Source organism: Pristiophorus japonicus, chromosome 13, assembly GCF_044704955.1.
Source record: "Pristiophorus japonicus isolate sPriJap1 chromosome 13, sPriJap1.hap1, whole genome shotgun sequence".
Classification (NCBI taxonomy): domain Eukaryota; kingdom Metazoa; phylum Chordata; class Chondrichthyes; family Pristiophoridae; genus Pristiophorus; species Pristiophorus japonicus.
Genome location: NC_091989.1, coordinates 102976943 through 103000160, shown reverse-complemented (window position 1 = coordinate 103000160; position 23218 = coordinate 102976943). Strand labels below are relative to the sequence as shown.

Sequence of the window (23218 nt, the reverse complement as noted above, 5' to 3'; positions counted from 1 at the left end):
ACTTAAAGACTTTGCAGAGGATGATCATTGGGATGCCTTCATGGAAAGGCTCGAGCAATATTTTGTCGCAAACGACCTGGCAGGTGAGACGGACACATTGGCGGAGAAGCGCAAGGCTATACTGCTGACCAGTTGTGGGCCCGAGGTCTACCGCCTCATCAGGTTCTTACTGGCACTCACGAAGGCCAAGGTTGAGACATATGATGAGCTGACTGAAGTAATTCATGACCAAGTTAAACCAAAAGAGAGCATCCTCACGGCCAGGCACAGATTCTACACTAACCGCAGACCTGAGGGCCAGGAGATTGCAAAATATGCTGCCGACCTCAGGAGACATGCGGCACCATGTGATTTTGGCACGCACCTCAATGAAGCATTGCGAGATATCTTCGTTATAGGAATTGGCCACGACGGCCTCCTTCACAAGCTATTATCTGCCGACACCACAGTCGACTTGCAGAAGGCCAACAGCATCAGTCAGGCATTCATGATCTCGACCTGTAGCACCAAGCAAATTATTCATCCTGTGGACTCAAACCCAGCAAGTACTGTACACAGAATGGTGCTTTTCACAGACAAGACTGTAGAACATGGCTCTGCCCAGGGCAGAGAGCACAGACCTCAGGGTTCCAGAACTCAGAGTCCGCCTGTCATGTATCCTACATGGTTATTACTAGTACTATTACAAGGTGTGCTACCAGAGGGCACCGCAGTGGGAGACTTGCAGGTTACCTGTACAAGTGTGCCTGGCCTAGTATAAAAGGCAGGCCGCTATGTGTGATCCTCACTCTGGAGTTATTAATAAAGGACTAAGGTCACTACAGTTCAAGTACAACACGTTGCCTCGTGGAGTCATTATCAGAGAATCTAAAGACATAACAATTGTCGACGAGATAACGAACTTTCACGCGAAAATGGCTACCCTTGGTACGTTGCAGCAGTTCACCGACGGTGATGATTGGGACGCCTTTGTGGAGAGGCTCGACCATTTCTTCACAGCAAACGACCTGGCAAGCAACAATCCAGCCCACACTGGCTGATATGCGCAGAGCTATTCTGCTAACCAGTTGTGGGCCCACTGTCCATGGCCTTGTCAGGGACTTGCTGGCACCAGCGAAGACAACGACCAAGATGTACGAGGTAACACTGATTCAAGAGCAACTCAAGCCCAAAGAGAGCACCCTTACAGACAGACACCATTTCTATACACACCGATGGCTCGAAGACCAGGAAATTGCGAAATATGCTGCAGACCTCAGGAGGCTGGCGGCACCGTGTGATTTCGGCAACCACTCACCGAAGTGCTGCGAGACATCTTTGTCATTGGAATCGGCCATGAGGGCCTTCTTCATAAGCTACTGTCTGCGGATACCACAGTCACACTGCAGAAGGCCATCTCCGTGAGCCAGGCATTCATAACCTCGACCTGCGGCTCTAGGCAGATGACTCATCCTCAGGACTCAAACCCGGCAAGTACTGTGCACAGAATGTCGCCTTTTAGAGACTGGACTGTAGAACATGAATCTTCTCAGGGAAGAGAGAACAGGCCCCTGAATCCTTTAACTCAGAGTCCGCCGAGGGGGGTGCTAATCGAATAGCTCCATGCTAACGTTGCCGAGGGAATCATAGGGCTCACCAGTGCCGCTTTAAAGACAATGTGTGTAAAGACTGCAGCACAAAAGGCCACCTCCAGCGAATGTGTAAAAGAAATATGACTCACTGTGTTGATTAAGAGTCTGCAGATGGCCATGAATCCAGCGCGGATTATGAAACGATAGACAGAGCGGCAGCTCAGCCCCACGATAAGGTATACAGCATGTTTACCTGCACCACCGAGTGTTCCCTGTTGAGAATGGAAGTCGAGATAAATGGCGTTCCAGTCTTCATGGAAGTGGACACGGGGACGAGCCAGTCAGTAATGAATCAAGAAGCCTTTGAGAGGCTATGGGACAATCAGTCTGAACGACCCAAGTTGGTCCCGGTTCAGGCAAAGCTGCGCACCTACACCGATGAACTTATCCCAGTCATTGCGAGTGCAGATGTAAAGGTACTCCATGGTGGCGCGGTGCACAAGTTACCACTGTGGATTGTTGCAGGTGATGAACCAATGCTACTCAGAAGTAGATGGATGGAGAAGATCCATTGGAGCTGGGAAGACTTCATCCCTCCAGCAATCAATGTCCTCCGCGCTCAGAGGCAAAGCAAGCCCTCACCTGAGGGTGGACCCGGCAGCAGAGAGCAGACCAGCACAGCACCCGAGGCACAGACCGCTCAGCACGACTGCATGGAGATGATCCAGCTGAGACGACCGAACGCACCTTCCAGGCTCCAGTGGCAGGACTCCGGAGCAAGAAAATCTGATCCAAAGGCGATTTTGCAGCTTCAGTGGCAGAACCCGGGGAGAAGGGGATCACCGCAGTTGACATCGTGGATGGAGGAAAGATGGCACCCAAACTACGAGGTGATGCGCTGAAGAAAACGATGGCGGCTGCCAGACCACGAGGTGCAGCGCTGATGGAGCAACACGTGGCACCAAGTGGAGAAGAGGATTGGGGTAAAGAAGGCAAGGCTCTCTTAAAAGAGACCTGCAACCCACACACTTAAAGGAACAGTTCCACATTCTCAATCAATGTAAGAGCAACTGTGAGTTAGATGTAAAATGTGCAGTTGATGATCAGTATTGTGTACATGCAATAAGCAAAGAAAAGTTTCAATGTAATAGCAACTATGAGTTAGATGTAAAATGTGTAACTGATGATCAGTGTTGTGTACATGCAATAAGCAAAGAAAAAGCGCGCGATTGCGATCGGAGCTTCAGGTTATTTACAATTAGTAATGAATCATTGTGCGATTCAGGATTTCAACTGCATTCAGTCAATGCAGCGGGCAAACACCCATCGGGAGCACACATCTAGCAAGCTACCTAATGTAGTAGCCTGCGTCCCTGGGACCAGAATTATGCACCATGGAGTGTGGCCACAAGCAGCCAATACATACGAGCTGCAGAGCAAGCGATCTCAGGAGGGCAATGGCACCAGTATCAATACCCTGCCTCTGATCAGCTCCACCTCTCAGGCACCCTATGGCATCAACCACCACGAGCCTGAAAGAGCAAACCGCGCTAAGGTGCAACCCCCAGGCCCCATCGCCACCAAGGCTAACCCAGGAACAAAGGCTCACCCACAACGGTTCTCCCAAATGCGACCAGGATCAGCCAGAATCCCAAATCAAACAACGCCCAGGTAAGCGAGTCAGCAGTTCCCTGTGCACTACTAGAGGACTGCTCCTCAGAGAGTGTAAAGTCCTTACTCTACAACATGAAACCACATGAGACACATTCTGGGGACAAGGTCACTCTGTGACCTTGATTCTTTATTCACAGCACTCCACAAGTGATGACCCTGCGTGGAACCTCCCTTTATATACATGAGTGATCAGGTAAGGAGTGTCTCCCACAAGTTCACCCCTTGTGGTCAAGGTGTGCATCTAGGTTGTGTGTATACAGTAATACAGTGGTGTTACATTGTGGTTACATACATGACATCACCTTCCCCCCACAAAGTCTTATTAGGATCATAGGTTTAGTCTTTCAGGTGGTCAACGCTCCCTCGTGGAGCACCGCAGTTGGGGCTCTGGTTGTTGGACCCTGACGTGAGTGTCTGTCACCTGTGGTGATTCCGGCCTGTCCGGGCTGACCACAGGGACTGTGCATTCTTCCGATTGCTCTTGTGGCTCGTTCACTGGCGGTGGTGTGAGCTCCATCTCATGGTCTTCTTCAGGTTCCTCTGTGTCAATGCTGAACCTTTTTTTTACTTGGTCCAGATGCTTACGGCATATCTGACCATTGTTGAGTTTTACCACGAGGACCCTATTCCTCTCTTTGTCAATTACAGTACCCTTAAGCCATTTGGGCCCATGGCGTGATTGAGGACGAATACAGGATCATTTATTTCTATACATCTCCCCCTCGAATTACGGTCATGGTACTCGTTTAGTGACTTGCGCTTGCCCTCAACTATGTCGGTCAGGACTGGGTGAATGAGGGACAACCAGGTTTTGAGTGTCCGTTTCATTCGTAGCTCTGCGGGCGGGACCCCCGTGAGCGAGTGCGGTCAGGATCTATAGGCCAGCAGGAGGCGCGATAGGCGGCATTGTAGGGAGAGTCCTTGAATCCTGAGCTTACCTTGCTTAATGATTTGGACCGCACGTTCCACCTGGTCATTGGAGGCCGGCTTGAACGGCGCAGTCCTGATGTGGTTGATGCCATTGCCCGACATAAACTCCCAGAATTCTTAGCTTGTGAAGCATGGGCCATTATCATTAACCAGGATGTCCGGCAAGCCATGGGTTGCAAAGATCGCACATAGGCTTTCCACGGTGGTGGATGACGTGCATGAATTCAGAATGAAGCACTCAATCCATTTCGAGTACGCATCTACCACAATAAGGAACATCTTTCCCATGAACGGGCTCGCGTAGTCAACATGAATGCATGACCATGACCTGGTGGGCCAGGGCCATAGGCTGAGCGGGGCTTCCCTGGGGGCATTACCCAGCTGGGCACAGGTCGTGCACCCGCGAACACAGTGTTCCAGGTCAGAATCAATTCCAGGCCACCATATGTGTGACTGGGCAATGGCCTTCATCAGCACAATGCCTGGGTGCTCGCTATGGAGTTCCCTGATGAATGCCTCCCTGTCCTTTTGGGGCATAACTACCCATAGTAGGCAGTTGGCTTGGATGGAGAGCTCATCCATCCGTCTGTGGAACGGTCTGACCTCCTCAGGCCATGCTCCGTGTGCGGGTGCCCAATCCCCAGTCAGGACACATTTCTTAATCAGGGATAGGAGGGGATCTCTGTTTGTCTAGATTGTGATCTGGCGCACTGTGATGGGGGAGCCTGCGCTGTCAAAGGCATTGACAGCCATGACCATCTCAGCACTTTGCTCTGCTGCCCCCTCCATGGTGGCCAGTGGAAGCCTGCTGAGCGCGTCAGCGCAATTTTCAGTGCCGGGCTGGTGTCGGATGGAGTAGTCATAAGCAGCCAGCATGAGAGCCCATCGCTGTATGTGAGCTGATGCATTGGCATTGACAGCCTTGCTGTCTGACAATAGGGATGTTAATGGCTTGTGGTCCGTCTCTAATTTAAACTTCCTACCAAAGAGGTACTGATGAATTTTTTTTTACACCATAGACACATGCGAGCGCTTCCTTCTCGACCATCCCGTATCCCCGTGCTGCTTGAGAGAGCGACCTGGAGGCATAAGCCACAGGTTGTAGTTGACCCTCAGCATTGTCCTGCTGCAACACGCACCCAACCCCATAGGACAATGCATCACATGTCAGAACCAATTTTTTTTCAGGGGTCGTATAGGGTTAACAACTTGTTTGAACAAAGTAGGTTTCATGCCTGATCAAAAGCCCATTCCTGACAGTCCCCCCAAAATCAATCGCAACACTTACGCAGGAGCACGTGTAGCGGCTCCAACAACGTGCTCATGTTCCGCAGAATGTTCCTGACATAGTTCAACAATCTTAGAAATGAACGCAACTCCGATGTGTTGCAGGGCCTGGGTGCTCATCGAATAGCCTCTGTTTTGGATTCGGTGGGCCGAATCCCATCTGCAGCAACCCTCCTGCCCAGAAACTCAACCTCAGGAGCTAAAAACACACATTTAGACTTCTTGAGTTGCAGGCCTACCCGGTCCAATCGGCGTAGCACCTCCTGCAGGTTGTGGAGGTGTCCCTCAGTGTCTCGACCCGTGATGAGGATGTTGTCCTGGAATACGATCGTTGCAAGAATGAATTTAAGCAGGCTTTCCATGTTTCGTTGAAAAATCGCGGTCGCTGATCGAATGCCAAACGGGCATCTGTTATAAGCGAAGAGTCCCTTGTGCGTGGTGATGGTGGTCAGTAGTTTAGATTTGTCGGCCAGTTCCTGGGTCATATAGGCTGAAGTGAGGTCCAAACAGTGAACAGCTTGCCGCCTGCCAGCGTGGCGAAGAGGTCCTCCGCTCTCGGGAGCGGGTATTGATCTTGCAGGGACACCCGATTGATGGTGGCCTTGTAGTCGCCACAGATCCTGACAGCGCCATCCGCTTTTAGGATGGGAATGATGGGGCTCGCCCAGTCGCTGAATTCAACAGGCGAGATGATGCCCTCTCTCAACAGCCGGTCCAATTCGCTCTCAATCTTTTCCCGCATCACATACGGCACCACTCTGGCTTTGTGGTGCACTGGCCTGGCGTCCGGGGTGATGTGTATTACTACTTTGGTGCCTTTGAAAGTCCCGATGCCAGGTTGGAATAGTGAATCGAATTTTGTAGGACTTGTGAGCACGAACTTCGCTCCACAGATGACATTGCGTGAACATCCCCCCATTTCCAGTTCATCTCGGTTAACCAGCTCCTCCCCAACAGTGCGGCACCATTTCCCGGGACAATCAGGAGCGGCAGCCGATTCACTACCCCATTGTGTGTGACAGCCAACATTGCACTGCCTAGCACCGGAATGATTTCTTTAGCGTAAGTCCGTAATTGTGTCTCAATACATGCTAATTTGGGTCTACTGGCTTTAAGTTGCCATAGTTTCTCAAATTGCTGAATGCCCATGAGTGACTGGCTGGCCCCAGTGTCCAGCTCCATGCGTACTGGGATACCATTTAATAAAATCCTCATCATCATTGGTGGCGTTTTGGTGTATGAACTGTTCGCCGCATGGACCCGCTGAACCTCGGCGTCCATCAATTTGCCCCAAAAGTCATCCTGCCTCAAAGGACCCTCTTCTGATCCCTCCGCCTCATATATTAGTCTGGTTGCAGGCTTCCTGCACATTCAAGCTAAATGGCCACTGAGATTGCAGGTTCTGCAGACAAACTGTTGAAATCTGCAAGATCTGGCTGAGTGTTTCCCCCCACACCTCCAGTATGAGTTAAAGTTTCCATTGTTGGGGACAACGGGACTATGGCCAGGAATTCCGCGCTGACTGTCCCTTTGACTGCTCTTAAGTACCCTATTAGTGGGTGTCAATGGCCCCATCCCAGGCCGCATTGTCCACTGTGATGGCGTGAATGTCCATTCAGCCTGCCATTGTCTCTATTGAAGTCCTACTCTGGAGTCTATTGCTGCTTGGGGAATGTCGGACTGCCCCTGCCTGCCTGTGGGGCTCTGAGTCGCATTGATGATGTTGACTCCCTGATCCATTGCCGCGTTAGGGGCAGAATTGCGCGCATATATTATTTTCGTCACTTCCTCCCCCGCCACAAAAGTTTGAGCTAACAATGCCACCGCTTCCAAGGTCAAATCCTTGGTCGCAATTAATTTGCGGAAAATTCCCTCATGACCGATGCCCTCGATAAAGAAGTCCCTTAACATCTCCCCCCTGCAGGCATCTGTGAACTTACAGAGGCTGGCCAAACGCTGGAGGTCCGCTATAAAGTCCGGTATACTCTGTCCTTCACGACGTCGGTGGGTATAGAATCTGTGTCGGACCATATGTATGCTACTCACCGGTTTGAGGTGCTCCCCCATCAGTTTGCTAAGTTCTTCAAAGGTTTTGTCCGACGGCTTTTCGGGTGCTAGGACGTCCTTCATGAGCGCATATGTCTTTGGTCCGCAGCTTGTCGGCCGCTGCATCCCCCAGCCATTCTTTCATAACGAAGCTTTGCTGAAGTCTCTCGACAAAATCGTCCCAGTCTTCCCCAACACAGTACCGTTCCTCTGCACTACCGGTGGCCATTCTCGTGGGTCGTGAATTCCCGTTTCTCGTCGCCAAAGTAAAGTCCTTACTCTACAGCATGAAACCACACGAGGCATATTCTGGGGACAAGGTCACTTTGTGGCCTTGATTCTTTATTCACAGCACTCCACAAGTGATGACCCTGTGTAGGACCTCCCTTTATATACCTGGGTGATCAGGTAAGGAGTGTCTCCCACAAGTTCACCCCTTGTGGTCAAGGTGTGCATCTAGGTTGTGTGCATACAGCAATACAGTGGTGTTTCATTGTGGTTACATACATGACAGAGAGCAGCAGCGACCCGGGGCGTAAGGAAAGGACAGGGAGCTCACAGGCATCTGTGAAACTGCCCGACGCTAGGAGCAATGGCAAAAGCCCCGAGAGCAGGCAACTTGAGCCAACCGGGTTCCCACTGCCAGCACTGGCACCGTGCCACCACCAGACTACCTGGACACCATCCAGCAGTTCTGGCACTAGCTTGTCCTCACGCACCGGTGCTGACACCTGTACCGATTCCTTGTACGTATCAAGAATGTATCTCACCAGTCGAATGTACTTGCCTCACAACTGAACCACAAATGTAATGATGTTAGTGCAAATTTTTTTTTCTGGACTCGAATGTATATGAATGTAATGAGCCTCTGGCATAATCCACATGTGGGAGGGGAGAGAGAATGGAGTGGTCATGGACACACATACAGAAACCACCAGCAATCTACTGCCAATAAAACACCGACCACTCATCCAAGATAGAAATGACCCACCAAGGGTGAACCAAATAGAGCTAAGCCCAGAGCACAGTCAATGCAGAGGGCAAATTGCACTAAAGGCTTGGGGGAGAGTGATGTCATATATCCTACATGGTTACTACTAGTACTATTACAAGGTATGCCACCAGAGGGCACCGCAGTGGGAGACTTGCAGGTTACCTGTACAGGTGTGCCTGGCCTAGTATGAAAGGCAGGCCACCAGGTGTGATCCTAACTTTGGAGTTATCAATAAAGGACAAAGGTCTCTACAGTTCAAGTACAACAGATTGCCTCGTGGAGTCATTATCAGAGCATCTAAAGACATAACACCGCCGAAGGGTGCTGATCGAATAGCACCATGCTGGCGTTGTGGAGGAAACCATAGGGCTCACCTGTTTCGGTTTGCTGAGTACGTATGCAAAGCCTGTAACACGAAGGGCCACCTCCAGCGTATGTGTGAAAAAAATATGATTCACCATCTAGCAGAGGAGTCGGTAGATGACTTTGAATCCAGCGGGGAGTATGATGATTTGGCCAGAGAGGCAGCACAGCCCCAAGAAGAAGTGTATGGAGTGTATACGATTGTTCTCCAGTGAAGATGGAAGTCGAGATAAACGGTGTTCCAGTCTTCATGGAAGTGGACACGGGAGCGAGCCAGTCAGTGATGAGCCAGGATGCCTTTGAGAGGCAATGGAATGAAAAACGACCCAATCTGGTTCCATTCCAGGAAAAGTTGCGTACCTACACCAAGGAGCTGATCGCAGTCCTTGGTAGTGCGGATGTAAGTGTAATCCATAATGGCGTGGTGCACAAGTTACCCCTGTGGATTGTTGCAGGTGGATGGAAAAGATCCAGTGGAAATGGGAAGATCTCTTCACTCCAGCAATTGATGTCCTCTGTGCTCAGAGGCAGGGCAAAACCTCACCTTTGCTTGGACCAGGCACCAGAGAACAGATTAGCGCAGCACCAGAAGCACAGACCGTCCATCACGACTGCGTGGCAATGATCTGACCGGAACAACTTAAAAGTACCTTCCCGGCTCCAGTGGCAAGATTCCTGGGGAGGAAGATCGAATTCACAGCTTTTCCAGCTTTTGTGGCAGAATCACAGGAGAGAAGGATCAAGGCAGTCGACCTCGAGGACAGAGGCAAGGTGCCATCCCTGCTGCAGCGAGATGCAGCATAGCTGGAAAAAAAGATGGCCGTGGCTAGACCATGAGGTACAACGTTGAAGGGACCAACACATGGTGTCTAACAAAGGATTTAATTGGGGTAAAGCCAGCAGGCTTCTCTTAAAGGAGACTTGCAACCAACTGAACTTAAAGAGACATTGTATGCATGGCAATCAATGTAACGAACCGATTAAGATTGTGAACAAAATGTTGTTGCGAATTGTCGGTACTATTCCTAATGTAAAGAACAAAATGTTGTTGCGAGATGTCAGGAGTAGAGTGTCCCCAAAAGTAGCAAGCGAACGAATTCGGGAGGGTAAAGGCGCTGATCCTGATGCCCTGCCCCAGGTGTCCCCACAAGTTATAGGCCAGCGACCTCAGGAGGGTGAAGGCACTGATCCTGATACCGTGCCCCACGTCTATCCCACACTGCAAGTACCCACCCAGTCGCTAACTCGGCCATGTCCGGGAGCGAAATGTCAGAACCAATGAGTTCCACAAACGGGACCTGGAACAGCCAGGTTCCAAACACCATCAGAGAGTAGGCAGAAAATTCTGCAATCCTCAAAGGAGGACAGGGAGGCCACACATATCTGTGGCTCTGCCCACCACTAGGCAATGGCAAAGGCCCTGAGTCCTGGCAAGGTGAGCAAACCAAGCCCACCCCACTAGCAGGGGGCGCAGCGCCGCCATCAGATGACTAGGACCACGTCCGGTTGCTCTGGAACTAGCGTCCTCGCATACCTGTACTGCTAACTCAGTACTGACCATGAGTGAACTAATTATGCAATCTACCCAATCCTGGCGCACGACCATAAAAAACAACGAATGTAAGTTACAGAACCAAGATGTCACGATACACACTATAAAAAAAAATTTTTTTTTCTTCCTTTCTTTGTACTTGCACTGTGTCTGATCCTGTATGTTAATGTAATGGGGCAGCTGCATGATCTCGCTGTGGGGGGCGGCGGGGGGGTGGGAGGGGTGTGAAGGGGGGGCAGTGGGAAATGGATGTATGTAGCCATGGACGCACCCAGAACCCACTGGAACCTCCACTGCATCATCGAACCATCCAAACTGGTAACCACTATCCAACGTTGTGGCAAAAGGACTTGGGGGTTAACAGGGAGAGAGCCAAGCCAAAGCACAGCCAAGGTACAAGGGCTATTGGCACTTAAGTCTGGGGAGAGCTAAGCCAGAGCATATAGTGCAAAGGTAATTGGCACAAAGGACTTGGGGGAGAGTGATGTTATATATGCATATACTCTCTGTGTAGTCACTGTATAGTTGCATAAGATGGAGACTTGTTTACTTGATGTACTATCAATATATTTACACTGTGTATATATATGCTGGCACCACTAGAGGGTGCAACTAGTGGAGACCGGGGTTTCCTGCCCTGGTGGCAGGGGCTGTATAAAAGGGGAGCCACCATGTGACTGCCTCACTCTGGAGTTACAAATAAAGGACCAAGGTCACTACAGTTTGAGTACAACACATAGCCTTCTGGGGTCATTCATAAATGCATTACAGACACAACACTTGAATTGTCTATGTATCAAATAATGCCTGATGTTTTCCTGGTCTTCCACAAAATTGCCAGTCTGCTGCAGCACTAGACTCCCAGTCTTAAGGAGCTACCTGGCCTCCTTCTAATATAATACATGAAAATACTTTTCCAACTCTCATAGCAACCAATATTAGAGAATTGCTATTTGCTCCAAGGAGGTGATAGTGAATAGAGAATTCACTGCAAACACTTCCAAACTGCATACAGCTCAAAAGTTTCTTCCAAATCCTGAAGGATTCAGCTTCTGATATTGGAAAGTGAACAGCTGTGAAATGGTAGCTTTTACACCACTTCAGCTGTCAAACAGCCAAAGCAAAGGAGAGTCACTGAGAACCCGACACACTTACCTGACGTGAAACTCGAGGGGCAGAAAACTCATCAAAAAGTTGGTAAAATTGTAAGTGCTTGCTTTTAATCCTCTTAAATAGCATTAAACCACTGGTAAAGTAATTGGCCCGTCACTTGGTGTCGGGTCTGCGATCTGCACACAGACTCGACAGTTGAGAAACATACGAGGAGGCAGCGTAAGAGCAAGTTCCCGACCCACTGTCAATCTCGGCCATTTAGACAGTGGGCCCGCCTCCAAACCGGCAATCGCAGGGCTGGGAATATTGTGGCCCAGGTGGCTACAGACCTGTCAGTTTAACATCAGTTGTGGGGAAACTACCAGACACTCTCCTTAGATAGAGTGACTGAGCATTTGAAACATAGAAACATAGAAAATAGGTGCAGGAGTAGGCCATTCGGCCATTCGAGCCTGCACCACCATTCAGTAAGATCATGGCTGATCATTCACCTCAGTACCCCTTTCCTGCTCCCTTGATCCCTTTAGCCATAAGAGCCATATCTAACTCCCTCTTGAATATATCCAACGAACTGGCATCAACAACTCTCTGCGGCAGGGAATTCCACAGGTTAACAACTCTCTGAGTGAAGAAATTTCTCCTCATCTCAGTCCTAAATGGCTTACCCCTTATCCTTAGACTATGTCCCCTGGTTCTGGACTTCCCCAACATCAGGAACATTCTTCCTGCATCTAATCTGTCCAGTCCCGTCAGAATTTTATATGTTTCTATGAGATCCCCTTTCATCCTTCTGAACTCCAGTGAATAAAGGCCCAATTGATCCAGTCACTCCTCATATGTCAGTCCAGCCATCCTGGGAATCAGTCTAGTGAATCTTCGCTGCACTCCATCAATAGCAAGAATGTCCTTCCTCAGATTAGGAGACCAAAACTGAACACAATATTCCAGGTGAGGCCTCACCAAGGCCCTGTACAACTGCAGTAAGACCTCCCTGTTCCTATACTCAAAACCCCTAGCTATAAAGGCCAACATATCATTTGCCTTCTTCACCGCCTGCTGTACCTGCATGCCCACTTTCAATGAGTATTTGTTAAGGGCAAGGGTAAGACTAATCTAGTTGAATTTTTTCAGGAGGCCACTAATAAAGTAGATAAGGGAGTGTCGGTGGGTGTTATGTTTATGGAGTTCCAGAAAGCATTCTATAATGTGCCACGTAAAAGACTGTTAGCATAACTGAGAGCACAAGGAATTGGAGCTAGGCTTTTGACTTGGGTTGGGAGGTAGGAGGTAAAGTAGGGATAAAGGATGTGTACTCTGATTGGCACAATGTTTTTTTTAAATTCATTCATGGGATGTGGGCGGGGCTGGCAAGCCGCTTTCTTGAATTGCTGCAGTCCATGCGGTGAAGGTACTCCCACAGTACTGTTATGGAGAGAGTTCCAAGATTTTGACCCAGTGACGATGAAGGAACGGCGATATACTTCCAAATCAGGATGGTGTGTCACTTGGAGGAGAACTTGCAGTTAATGATGCTCTCCTGCATCTGCTGCCCTTGTCCTTCTCGGTGCTAGAGGTCGCTGGTTTGACAACTGTTGCCGAAGAAGCTGGGATGAGTTGCTGCAGTGTATCATCATCATGGGCAGTCCCTCGGAATCGACTTGCTTCCACTCTAAAAATGAGTCCTTAGATGGCTGCACAGTCCAATACGAGAACCATAGTCTCTGTCACAGCTGGGACAGATAGTCATTGAGGGAAAGGATGGGTGGGACTGCTTTGCCGCACGCTCTTTCCGTTGGCTGCGCCTGATTTCTGCATGCTCTCGGTGATGAGAAACGAGGTGCTCAGCGCCCTCCCGGATGCACTTCCTCCACTTCAGCAATCTTTGGCCAGGGACTCCCAGGTGTCAATGGGGATATTGCACTTTATCAGGGAGAGCTTTGAGGGTGTCCTTGTAACGTTTTCTTTGCCCATCTTTGGCTTATTTGCCGTGAAGGAGTTCAGAATAGAGCATTGTCTTTGGGAGTTTCGTGTCTGGCATGTGAACTATGTGGCCTCCCCAGCGGAGCTGATCAAGTGTGGTCAGTGCTTCAATGCTGGGATGTTGACCTGGTCGAGGACACTAATGTTGGTGCATCTGTCCTCCCAGGGGATTTGCCGGATCTTGCGGAGACATCGTTGGTGGTATTTCTCCAGTGAATTGAGGTGTCTACTGCACATGGTCCATGTCTCTGAGCCGTACAGGAGGGCGGGTATAACTACAGCCCTGTAAACCATGAGCTTGGTGGCAGATTTTTGGGCCTGGTCTTCAAACACTCTTTTCCTCAGGTGGCCGAAGGCTGCACTGGCTCACTGGAGGTGGTGTTGAATCTTGTCATCAATGCCTGCTCTTGTTGATAAAAGACTCCCGAGGTATGGGAAATGGTCCACGTTGTCCAGGGCCACTCTGTGATTCTTGATGACTGGGTGCTTGATGCTGCAGTGCATCTTATAGATGGTACACACTGCAGCCACAGTGCGCTGGTGGTGGAGGGAGTAAATATTTAAGGAAGTGGATGAGGTGACAATCAAGCGGGCTGCTTTGTCCTGGATGGTGTTGAACTTCTTGGGTTGTTGGAGTTGCACTCACTCAGGCAAGTGGAGAGTATTCCATCACATTCCTAACTTGTGCCTTGTAGATGGTGGATAGGCTTTGGGGAGTCAGAAGGTAAGACACTCACCACAGAATATGCTGCTTCTGACCTGCTCTTGTTGCCAAGGTACTTATGTGGTTCAGTTATGTTTCTGGTCAATGATGATCCCTCGGATGTTGATGGTGGGTGATTCAGCAATGGTAATGCTGTTGAAAGTCAAGGGGCAGTGGTTGGACTCTCATTTGTTGGAAATAGACATTGCCTGGCAAATGTGTGATGCAAATGTTACTTGCCACATATCAGCCCAAGCCTGAATGCCATCCAGGTCTTGCTGCATTTGGGCATGGACTGCATCATTATCTGAGGAGTTGCAAATGGTACTGAACATAGTGCAGTCATCGGCAAACATCCCTACTTCTTCCCTTATGATGGAGGGAAGGTCATTGATGAAGTAGCTGAAGATGGTTGAACCTTGGACACTGCTCTGAGGAACTCCTGCAGCGATGTCCTGGGGCTGTGATGATTGATCTCCCATAACCACAACCATTTTCCTTTATGATAGGTATGACTCCAGCCAGTGGAGAGTTTTCCCCCTGATTCCCATTTACTTCAGTATTACTAGGGCTCTTTAATGCCACACTCAGTCAAATGCTGCCTTGATATCAAGGGCAGTGACTCTCACCTCAGCTCTGGAATTCAGCTCTTGTGTCCATATTTGGACCAAGGCTGTAATGAGTTCTGGAGCTGAGTGGTTCTGGCGGAACCCAAACTGTGCATTTGTGAGCAGGTTATTGTTGAGTAAGTGCCGCTTGATAGCACTGTCAACGACAGCTTCCTTCACTTTGCTGATGATTGAGAGTCGACTGATGGGGTGGTATTCGACAGATTGGATTTGTCCTGCTTTTTGTGGACAGAACATAACTGGGCAGTTTTCCACATTGTCGGGGAGATGCCAGTGTTATAGCTGTACTGGAACAGCTTGGCTAATGGCGTGGCTAGTTCGGGAGCACAAATCTTCAGCACGACAGCCGGGATGTTGGGGCTCATTGCCTTTGTGCGCTCAGCCGTTTCTTGATATCATGTGGAGTGAATCAAATTGGCTGAGGACTGAATTCTGTGATGGTGGGGACCTCAGGAGGAGGCCGATATGGATTATCCACTCAGCACTTCTGGCTGAAGATATTTGCAAACACTTCAGCCTTGTCTTTTGTTCTTGTGTTCACTCATGTTTCTGGCTCCGCCATCATTGAGGATGTGGATATTCATGGAGCCTCATCCTCCCGTTCCTTGTTTAATTGTTCACCACCATTCAGGACTGGATATGGCAGGACTGCAGAGCTTTGATCTGATCCGTTGATTGTGCGATCGCTTAGCTCTGTCTATAGCATGCTACTTCTGCTGTTTAGCATGCATAGGGTCCTGTGTTACAGATTCCCCAGGTTGGAACCTCATTTTTAGGTCGGCCTGATGCTGCTCCTGGCATGCTCTTCTTCAATCCTTATTGAACCAAGGTTGGTCCCCTGACTTGTTGATAATGGCAAATGAAGGTTAATATGGCCAAGTGTGGTGACATCCACTTTGGACCCAAGAATGATAAATCAGAGTATTTTCGAAGTCGTGAAAAACTAGGAACTGTAGAGAAGCAAAGAGATTTGGGAATCCAAGTTTACAAATCATAAGGATTTGATTGGGTAGATGTGGAGGATTTATTTCCTGTGGTGGGGACTTGAGAATAAAGGACATCATCTTTAAATTAAAGCTAGGCCAATCAGGAGTGATATCAGGAAGCACTTTTACACACAAAGTGTCTTGGAAATCTGAAAATCGCTTCCCCAAAAGGATGTGGATGCTGGGACAAATGGAACTTTCAAGACTGAGATAGATTTTTGTTTGGCAAGGGTATCAAGGCTGTGGAACAAAGGTAGTTGAATGGAATTGAAGTGTAGATCAGCCACGACGGGCTGAATGGCCGACTCTTGTTGCTAATGTTTCTATGCTCCTATACAGTCAGCTGTATACACTTAACCATCAATCTTTCTCAGCTACAACTTTTCCATTCTAATACTGCTGAGGTGTCCCGGATATCTTCCTTTTATATTCCCTTTTGCAATTGATGCTGGATAAATCTGCTTTAACAATACGCTTTTCTGAAACTATTCAGGCAAACAGGTATAACACCTCAATCACCTTGAACATCCAATTATAGCAATGTATGATAGTTGACAATCATGTTGATAGATGTATGTGAAGATAAGATAATTTAGCTACCCTCATTAATCACATTGGTGATCAATCCCATTATCTGCAATCCTTCCAAGTGCAGTGAGTGGGAGACATGTGTTCACCCTCTGCACAGTGCCATCCTACATTTGCTGAAGCTGCTGTTATCAGTGGGTGGCCTCCTCTGTAGGGATTGCCTCCTACAGTCTGCAATAATGTGGAGTCTTCTTGAATAAGTGGACTTTCTGAGTTCTCCTTTCTCCTACTCAGAACTGTACATGCCATCATTTATGCACCTTTGGTTATGGTTAACAAGTGAGTAAATTTAATGGCACTGACAAAGTCACTCAGTACCTGTGCACAAATGTGCTGACCACACCAGCTAATTCCCGGTCAGTTAATTTACATAACTTTGTCTCAATCCAAGTGACTCTCGACATGCACGGAGTGCATTATCGAGCAACGCCTGTCTGCACTGTTCCACCAGCCAATTGTCTGGCTAACAGGAAGGTGCACAAGGCAGTGGGCAGATCGCGGGGTGTTTGGGCCAGCTGTCAGTAACTTGTGAGAATTTATTTTAATCGGGAATGTAGCCTCGTGTTCAGCATCTGTTCCTAATGAGTAACTGAAGCTCCAGCTGCATTATGGGTCAGCTGCCATATTTACATTAAAGACAGAGGCCTAATGAGCCTAGCGCCCAGCTTGTGCACAAGATTCAGCCTCTTTCCACTTGCACCTCCCCCACCCACCCCGTGTTCAGGCACCCTTGGGTGCATTGTAGGCCTCAGGCCACTGCACCGTAAAACATCATTAATCCTGATTAACACACACTCAGTAAATTAACCCTTACCCTCTATTGTTCGTTATTTCCTGGTCAGTAACATTCTTGCATTGTCGTTCTTTTATAGAGCTTCAATCATCTCATATCTGGAAAATATATTCATGGAGAAAGATTTCGAAGGGGAAAGTGAAGTTGGTGAAACAGAATATATAGCATTTTACATTCTAAAAATAAACACGGAAAATTTCCCAGGAGTCCAGTTTCCTAATCCAGATACGGTGAGCCTGTTGGGGATTCTTGTGGTGTCAGTTGGAAGTGTGGACAATGTCACTTGTGGTCCAGTTAGAGGACTTGTGGCAGGAGGAGTATCTGCCCGGCCATGCTGTGATGTATCTCTTTTCTCAGTACTGCAATTTCTTGCTTTTGTTATTGCTAATAATTTGAATGTATGATGTTCACTTGCTTTCTGCTCCGTCCCCCCCCACCCACCCCCTCCCCCAAACATACACTTCTCTTTTAATTTCTTGTTAAGAAAATGAGTGATTGTCTGATCCTGAATTAACAGCCCTGATATTTACGGGGTGGGGTTGGGGGTTGGTCGTAGCACTGGGAAACCCAGCAGATCAGCATCGATTTTACACACTTCAATAGAAAGTAAAATCCAGCGGCGTGTAAAACAGGCGGCCCTGTTGCATCAGTTTCCCAATGGGCAAGTTCGGTTAAAATTCCTCCAGAAGTTTTCTCGTGCAGCACTGAACTTGAATCCTATTCCTAGTAGAGCAAAATTCCAGCAGTGTGTTCAATAGCTTTGGGTGATCCGAACAATTATACTTCCGATGTTGTGACCCAACTTCCAATTATTGCTCAATCTTTCCACTCTCACTTATCTGATGGCCGTGATCATTTGTCTGGTCCCAGGCCCCTGTTACTATATTTTGATGTGGTGGTTACGACCAGTAGCGATAAATAACCCTCACAGCAAATGTCCAGATTTCCCACTAAAGTTAACCACTTTCACCCAGCCAGACTCTTTGAGTATGTTACTCCTGAATGTAAGAAGTGAAATGTCATTTCAGATTGCAACCAGATAACCAATTCATTTAAATTTTTATTCTTAAACATAAAACACAGAGGAATCTCTCTACCTTGGACCCAGCGATTAAGATCGAACTGCCACCAACACTCCTACACAACAGTAATAACCACTTTAATACAACTACATCTCGAATCAGTTTTACTATATACAAGAATACATCACTGTTCCAGGTAACATAATTAGAATCACAATTACTCTTTTCTAAATGTGAAATGTGAAGATGGATTTTATCAAATGGCAGTAAGAATATTTAACCCTACTTATAATTATGTCAATAATGATATCACTTTCTGCATTCTACTCATTGAGCACTTTAACTGTTAAGATATTTTTAGCTATTTGTGCACATTATTGTTTAACTCTTGCTGTGCCGAGTTGATGGATTGACCATGGACTCACCGGTATGCTAGAATTATAGAATCAGAGAAATTTACAGCACGGGAGGAGGCCATTTGAGCATATCGTGTCCACGCCGGCTGATAAAGTGCTATCCAGCCTAATCCCACTTTCTAGCTCTTGGTCCACAGCTCTGTAGATTACGGCACTTCAAGTGCACATCCAAGCACTTTTTAAATGTGCCGAGGGTTTCTGCCTCGACGACGCTTTCAGGCAGTGAGTTCCAGACCCCTACCACCCTCTGGTGAAGACATTTCCCCTCAAATCCCCTCTAAACCTCCTATCAATTACTTTAAATCTATGCACCCTGGTTGTTGACCCCTCTGCTAATGGAAATAGGTCCTTCCTATCCACTATATCTAGGCCCCTCATAATTTTATACACCTCAATAAGGTCGCCCCTCAGCCTCCTCTGTTCCAAAGAAAACAGACCGAACCTATCCAATCTTTCCACATAGCTAAACTCCTCCAGTCCAGGCAACATCCTTGTAAGTCTCCTCTGCACCCTCTCTAGTGCAATCACATCTTTCCTGAAATGTAATGACCAGAACTGCATGCAGTACTCTAGCTGTGGCTATAGAGTTCAAGCATGTCCTCCCCGCTCTTGTATTCTATGCATCAGCTAATAAAGGCAAGTATCCCATATGGTGTCTTAACCACCTTATCGACCTGGCCTGCTACCTTCAGGGATCTGTGGACCTGCACTCCAAGGGCCCTTTTTTCCTCTACACTTCTCAGTGTTCGACCATTTAATGTGTATTCCTTTGCTTTGTTTGCCCTTCTTGACTGAGGAGCATAACATGTGCGTGCAGGGGGCAAACCATACTGAAGGGAAAAAATGGGGAAAAATTACAATCTGCATTTAAAAATGATCACAATATGTTTTGACCTCAGGATCTTTCCAGGGACCAGATATATCAGTAAGTCTGCAGTGCATCACTCCATAAAACAGGTGACTGGAACATTGTTTGCTAGAGCAGCAGGTTACATCACCTTCCCCATGGACAACAAGGAGTAACAGGCCCAAGTTTTAGGTTTCGATCAGAGGAAAGAATTCCCTAAAATCAGACATAGAATCATAGCACCAAGATTGACCGTCTCAGAAAGGGCCGTTAGCACTTCCAGGAGGCGCTAACGGGATTTCAACCAGGCGTGGCGGACAGAGCATTCCCCCACAACCCCAAACCCCCACGCCCCCTCACCCCCCCACCCCCACAGCCCGCCCCCGGAATTACACCCGGGGCTTCGCCGCCGAAAAATGGTTTGCTCTATGCCCCGCGATTAGCGCGCCGACTCCTTGTCACTCCGCACCGACCCCTCGTCGGTCCGAGCTGACCCCTCGTCCCTCCGTGCCGACCCCTCGTCGCTCCGCGCCGACCCCTCGTCCCTCCGCGCCGACCCCTCATCTCTCCGCGCCGACCGCTCGTCGCTCCGCGCCGACCCCTCGTCCCTCCGCGCCGACCCCTCGTCTCTCCGCGCCGACCCCTCATCTCTCCACGCCGACCCCTCGTCGCTCCGAGCCGACCCCTTCTCGCTCCGAGCCGACCCCTTGTCGCTCTGCACTGACCCCTTGTCGCTCCGCTCCGACCCCTTGTCGCTCCGCTCCGATCCCTTGTCCCTCTGCTCCGACTCCTTGTCGCTCCACGCCGACGCTCCGCACTGACCCCTTGTCGCTCCGCACTGACCCCTTGTCGCTCCGACCCCTTGTCGCTCCGCTCCGACCCCTTGTCGCTCCGCTCCGATCCCTTGTCCCTCTGCTCCGACTCCTTGTCGCTCCACGCCGACGCTCCGCACTGACCCCTTGTCGCTCCGCACTGACCCCTTGTCGCTCCGACCCCTTGTCGCTCCGCGCCGACGCCTTGTCGCTCCGCTCCGACCCCTTGTCCCTCTGCTCCGACTCCTTGTCGCTCCACGCCGACGCTCCGCACTGACCCCTTGTCGCTCCGCACTGACCCCTTGTCGCTCCGACCCCTTGTCGCTCCGCACTGACCCCTTGTTGCTCCGACCCCTTGTCGCTCTGCGCCGACGCTCCGCACTGACCCCTTGTCGCTCCGCACTGACCCCTTGTCGCTCCGACCCCTTGTCGCTCCGCTCTGACCCCTTGTCGCTCTGCGCCGACGCTCCGCACTGACCCCTTGTCGCTCCGCACTGACCCCTTGTCGCTCCGACCCCTTGTCGCTCCGCGCCGACGCTTTGTCGCTCCGCTCCGACCCCTTGTCCCTCTGCTCCGACTCCTTGTCGCTCCGCGCCGATGCTCCGCACTGACCCCTTGTCGCTCCGCACTGACCCCTTGTTGCTCCGACCCCTTGTCGCTCTGCGCCGACGCTCCACACTGACCCCTTGTCGCTCCGCACTGACCCCTTGTCGCTCCGACCCCTTGTCGCTCCGCGCCGACGCCTTGTCGCTCCGCTCCGACCCCTTGTCCCTCTGCTCCGACTCCTTGTCGCTCCGCGCCGATGCTCCGCACTGACCCCTTGTCGCTCCGCACTGACCCCTTGTTTCTCCGACCTCTTGTCGCTCCGCACTGACCCCTTGTCGCTCCGCTCCGACCCCTTGTCGCTTCGCTCCGACCCCTTGTCCCTCCGCTCCGACCCCTTGTCCCTCCGCTCCGACCCCTTGTCCCTCCGCTCCGACCCCTTGTCGCTCTGCGCCGATGCTCCGCACTGACCCCTTGTCGCTCCGCACTGACCCCTTGTCGCTCTGACCCCTTGTCGCTCCGCACTGACCCCTTGTCGCTCCGCTCCAACCTCTTGTCGATCCGCACAGACCCCTTGTCACTCCGCTCCGACCCCTTGTCGCTCCGCTCTGACCCCTTGTCGCACTGAGCCGACCCCTTGTCACTCCGTGGCGACCCCTTGTCGCTCCGCACTGATCCCTTGTCATTCCGCGCCAACGCCTTGTCACTCCGCACCGACGCCTTGTCCCTCCGCTCAGACTCCTTTGCGCCCCTTGGGAGAAATTGCTCAGCGGAACACGAGGTCAGGGCGAGAAGCTGTGGTAGTTGGGGCACCCCGGTCTCACTTAAAGGGGAAGTTGTAGCGCAGCGGCGGGCATCTTTTTTCTATTGGCCCGACAATGGCAGCCGCTGGTGTGGCCGGGCCGCCAACATGCTGATTGGCGCACCCATTGGGTGCCAGCACACTGGCCTGGCTGACACCTTCCCTGGTGGCCCAGTGAGCGCCCTCTCCTTTAAAAGAATGTGTGACATTGTGATGCATTGTAAAGAGGGGGTGCCAGGCTGCCTGTTGGCGGCCCGGCCGAACCCAGGGGCATATTTATTGGGCCGACATGGCAGGCAGCCGACAAAAGAAAAATGGCAGCAGCGGCAGTAGACCCTCCCCTTTAAGAGAAGCCACACCACCGATGTAGAAGGCTATAGCCTCACTGTATCACTGGGTGAAAGTTTGTTTTGGCACTGCCGGACGTGCCGAAGATTTTTGGAGGGGAATGTTGCCATTGCCGGGGGGTAGATCGGCAGTGCATACTGTGGATTCAGGGCACCATCGGGAAAACTCAGGAGGGCAATTGGGCTATCAGTGGCCATTTCACCAAAAGTCGGTGGCCTCTCCACTCTGCAGCATGGCCGCCGATTTGCGGTGGTAACAGGACTTAAGGAAAGAGATAATTTCAGCCCCATAGAGTCACTACAGCACAGAAGGAGACCATTTGGCCGATCGAGTCCATACCTGCTCTCTGTGGAGCAATCCCGTCGGTCCCGTAGTCCTGCAAGTTTATTTCCCTCAAGTGCCTATCCAATTTCCTTTTTAAAACATTGATCGTCTCCGCTTCCACCACCCTCATAGGCAGCGAGTTCCAGATCATTACCACTCGCTGCGTAAAAATGTTCTTCCTCACATTCCCCCATATCTCTTGCCCAAAACCTTAAATCTGTGTCCCCAAGTCCTTGTACCATCAGCTAATGGGAACAGCTTTTCTTTGTCTACTTCATCTGAACCTGTCATAATCCTGTGCGCCTCTATCAAATCGCCCCTCAACCTCCTTTGCTCCAAGGAGCACACCCCGGCTTCTCTAACCTAACCCTGGAGCTAAAATCCCTCAGCCCTGGAACCATTCTGGTGAATCTCCTCTGCACCCTCTCAAGGACCTTCACAACCTTCTGAAAGTGTGGTGACCTGAACTGGATGCAATTCCCCAGTTGGGGCCTAACCAGAGCTTTGTAAAGATTCAGTATAACTTTGCTGCTTCTGTACTCAATACCTCTATTTATAAAGCCCAGGATCCCATATGCTTTGCTAACTATTCTCTCAATATGTCCTGCCACCTTGAAAGATCTATGCCCATGAAACCCCCAGGTCTCTCTGTCCTGACGCTCTTTAGAACTATGGGCTCAACTTTCACCTAGTGATTTGTGCCGTTTCTTTTGAGCAGGCTGCTTTTGTTGGCCAAATTAAAAATCCACCATTTCCCAATCAATTTGCACCAGTGTAATTCAGTTAGTTGTGATTTTTGTAGGTAAGATTTTTTTTCAGCCAAAGGGGGCATAACCTGCCACCCACGCCAATTCTGGCCATTTAGGCAAGTTTGGCCAGCTGAGAGTTACTCCAG

At 49.9% G+C, this 23218-nt stretch overlaps 1 protein-coding gene across 1 annotated transcript in view; it reads left to right on the top strand.

Annotated features, from left to right (window-relative positions):
• The window catches only part of LOC139278720 (adhesion G-protein coupled receptor G5-like), a 166389-nt gene that overhangs the window by 105011 nt on the left and 38160 nt on the right, over positions 1 to 23218 (top strand). Inside the window, exons 10-11 of the mRNA XM_070897792.1 lie at positions 17289 to 17439; positions 18293 to 18427. Of these exons, the coding sequence (XP_070753893.1) occupies positions 17289 to 17439; positions 18293 to 18427 (286 nt within the window). The remainder of the gene's footprint in view (positions 1 to 17288; positions 17440 to 18292; positions 18428 to 23218) is intronic.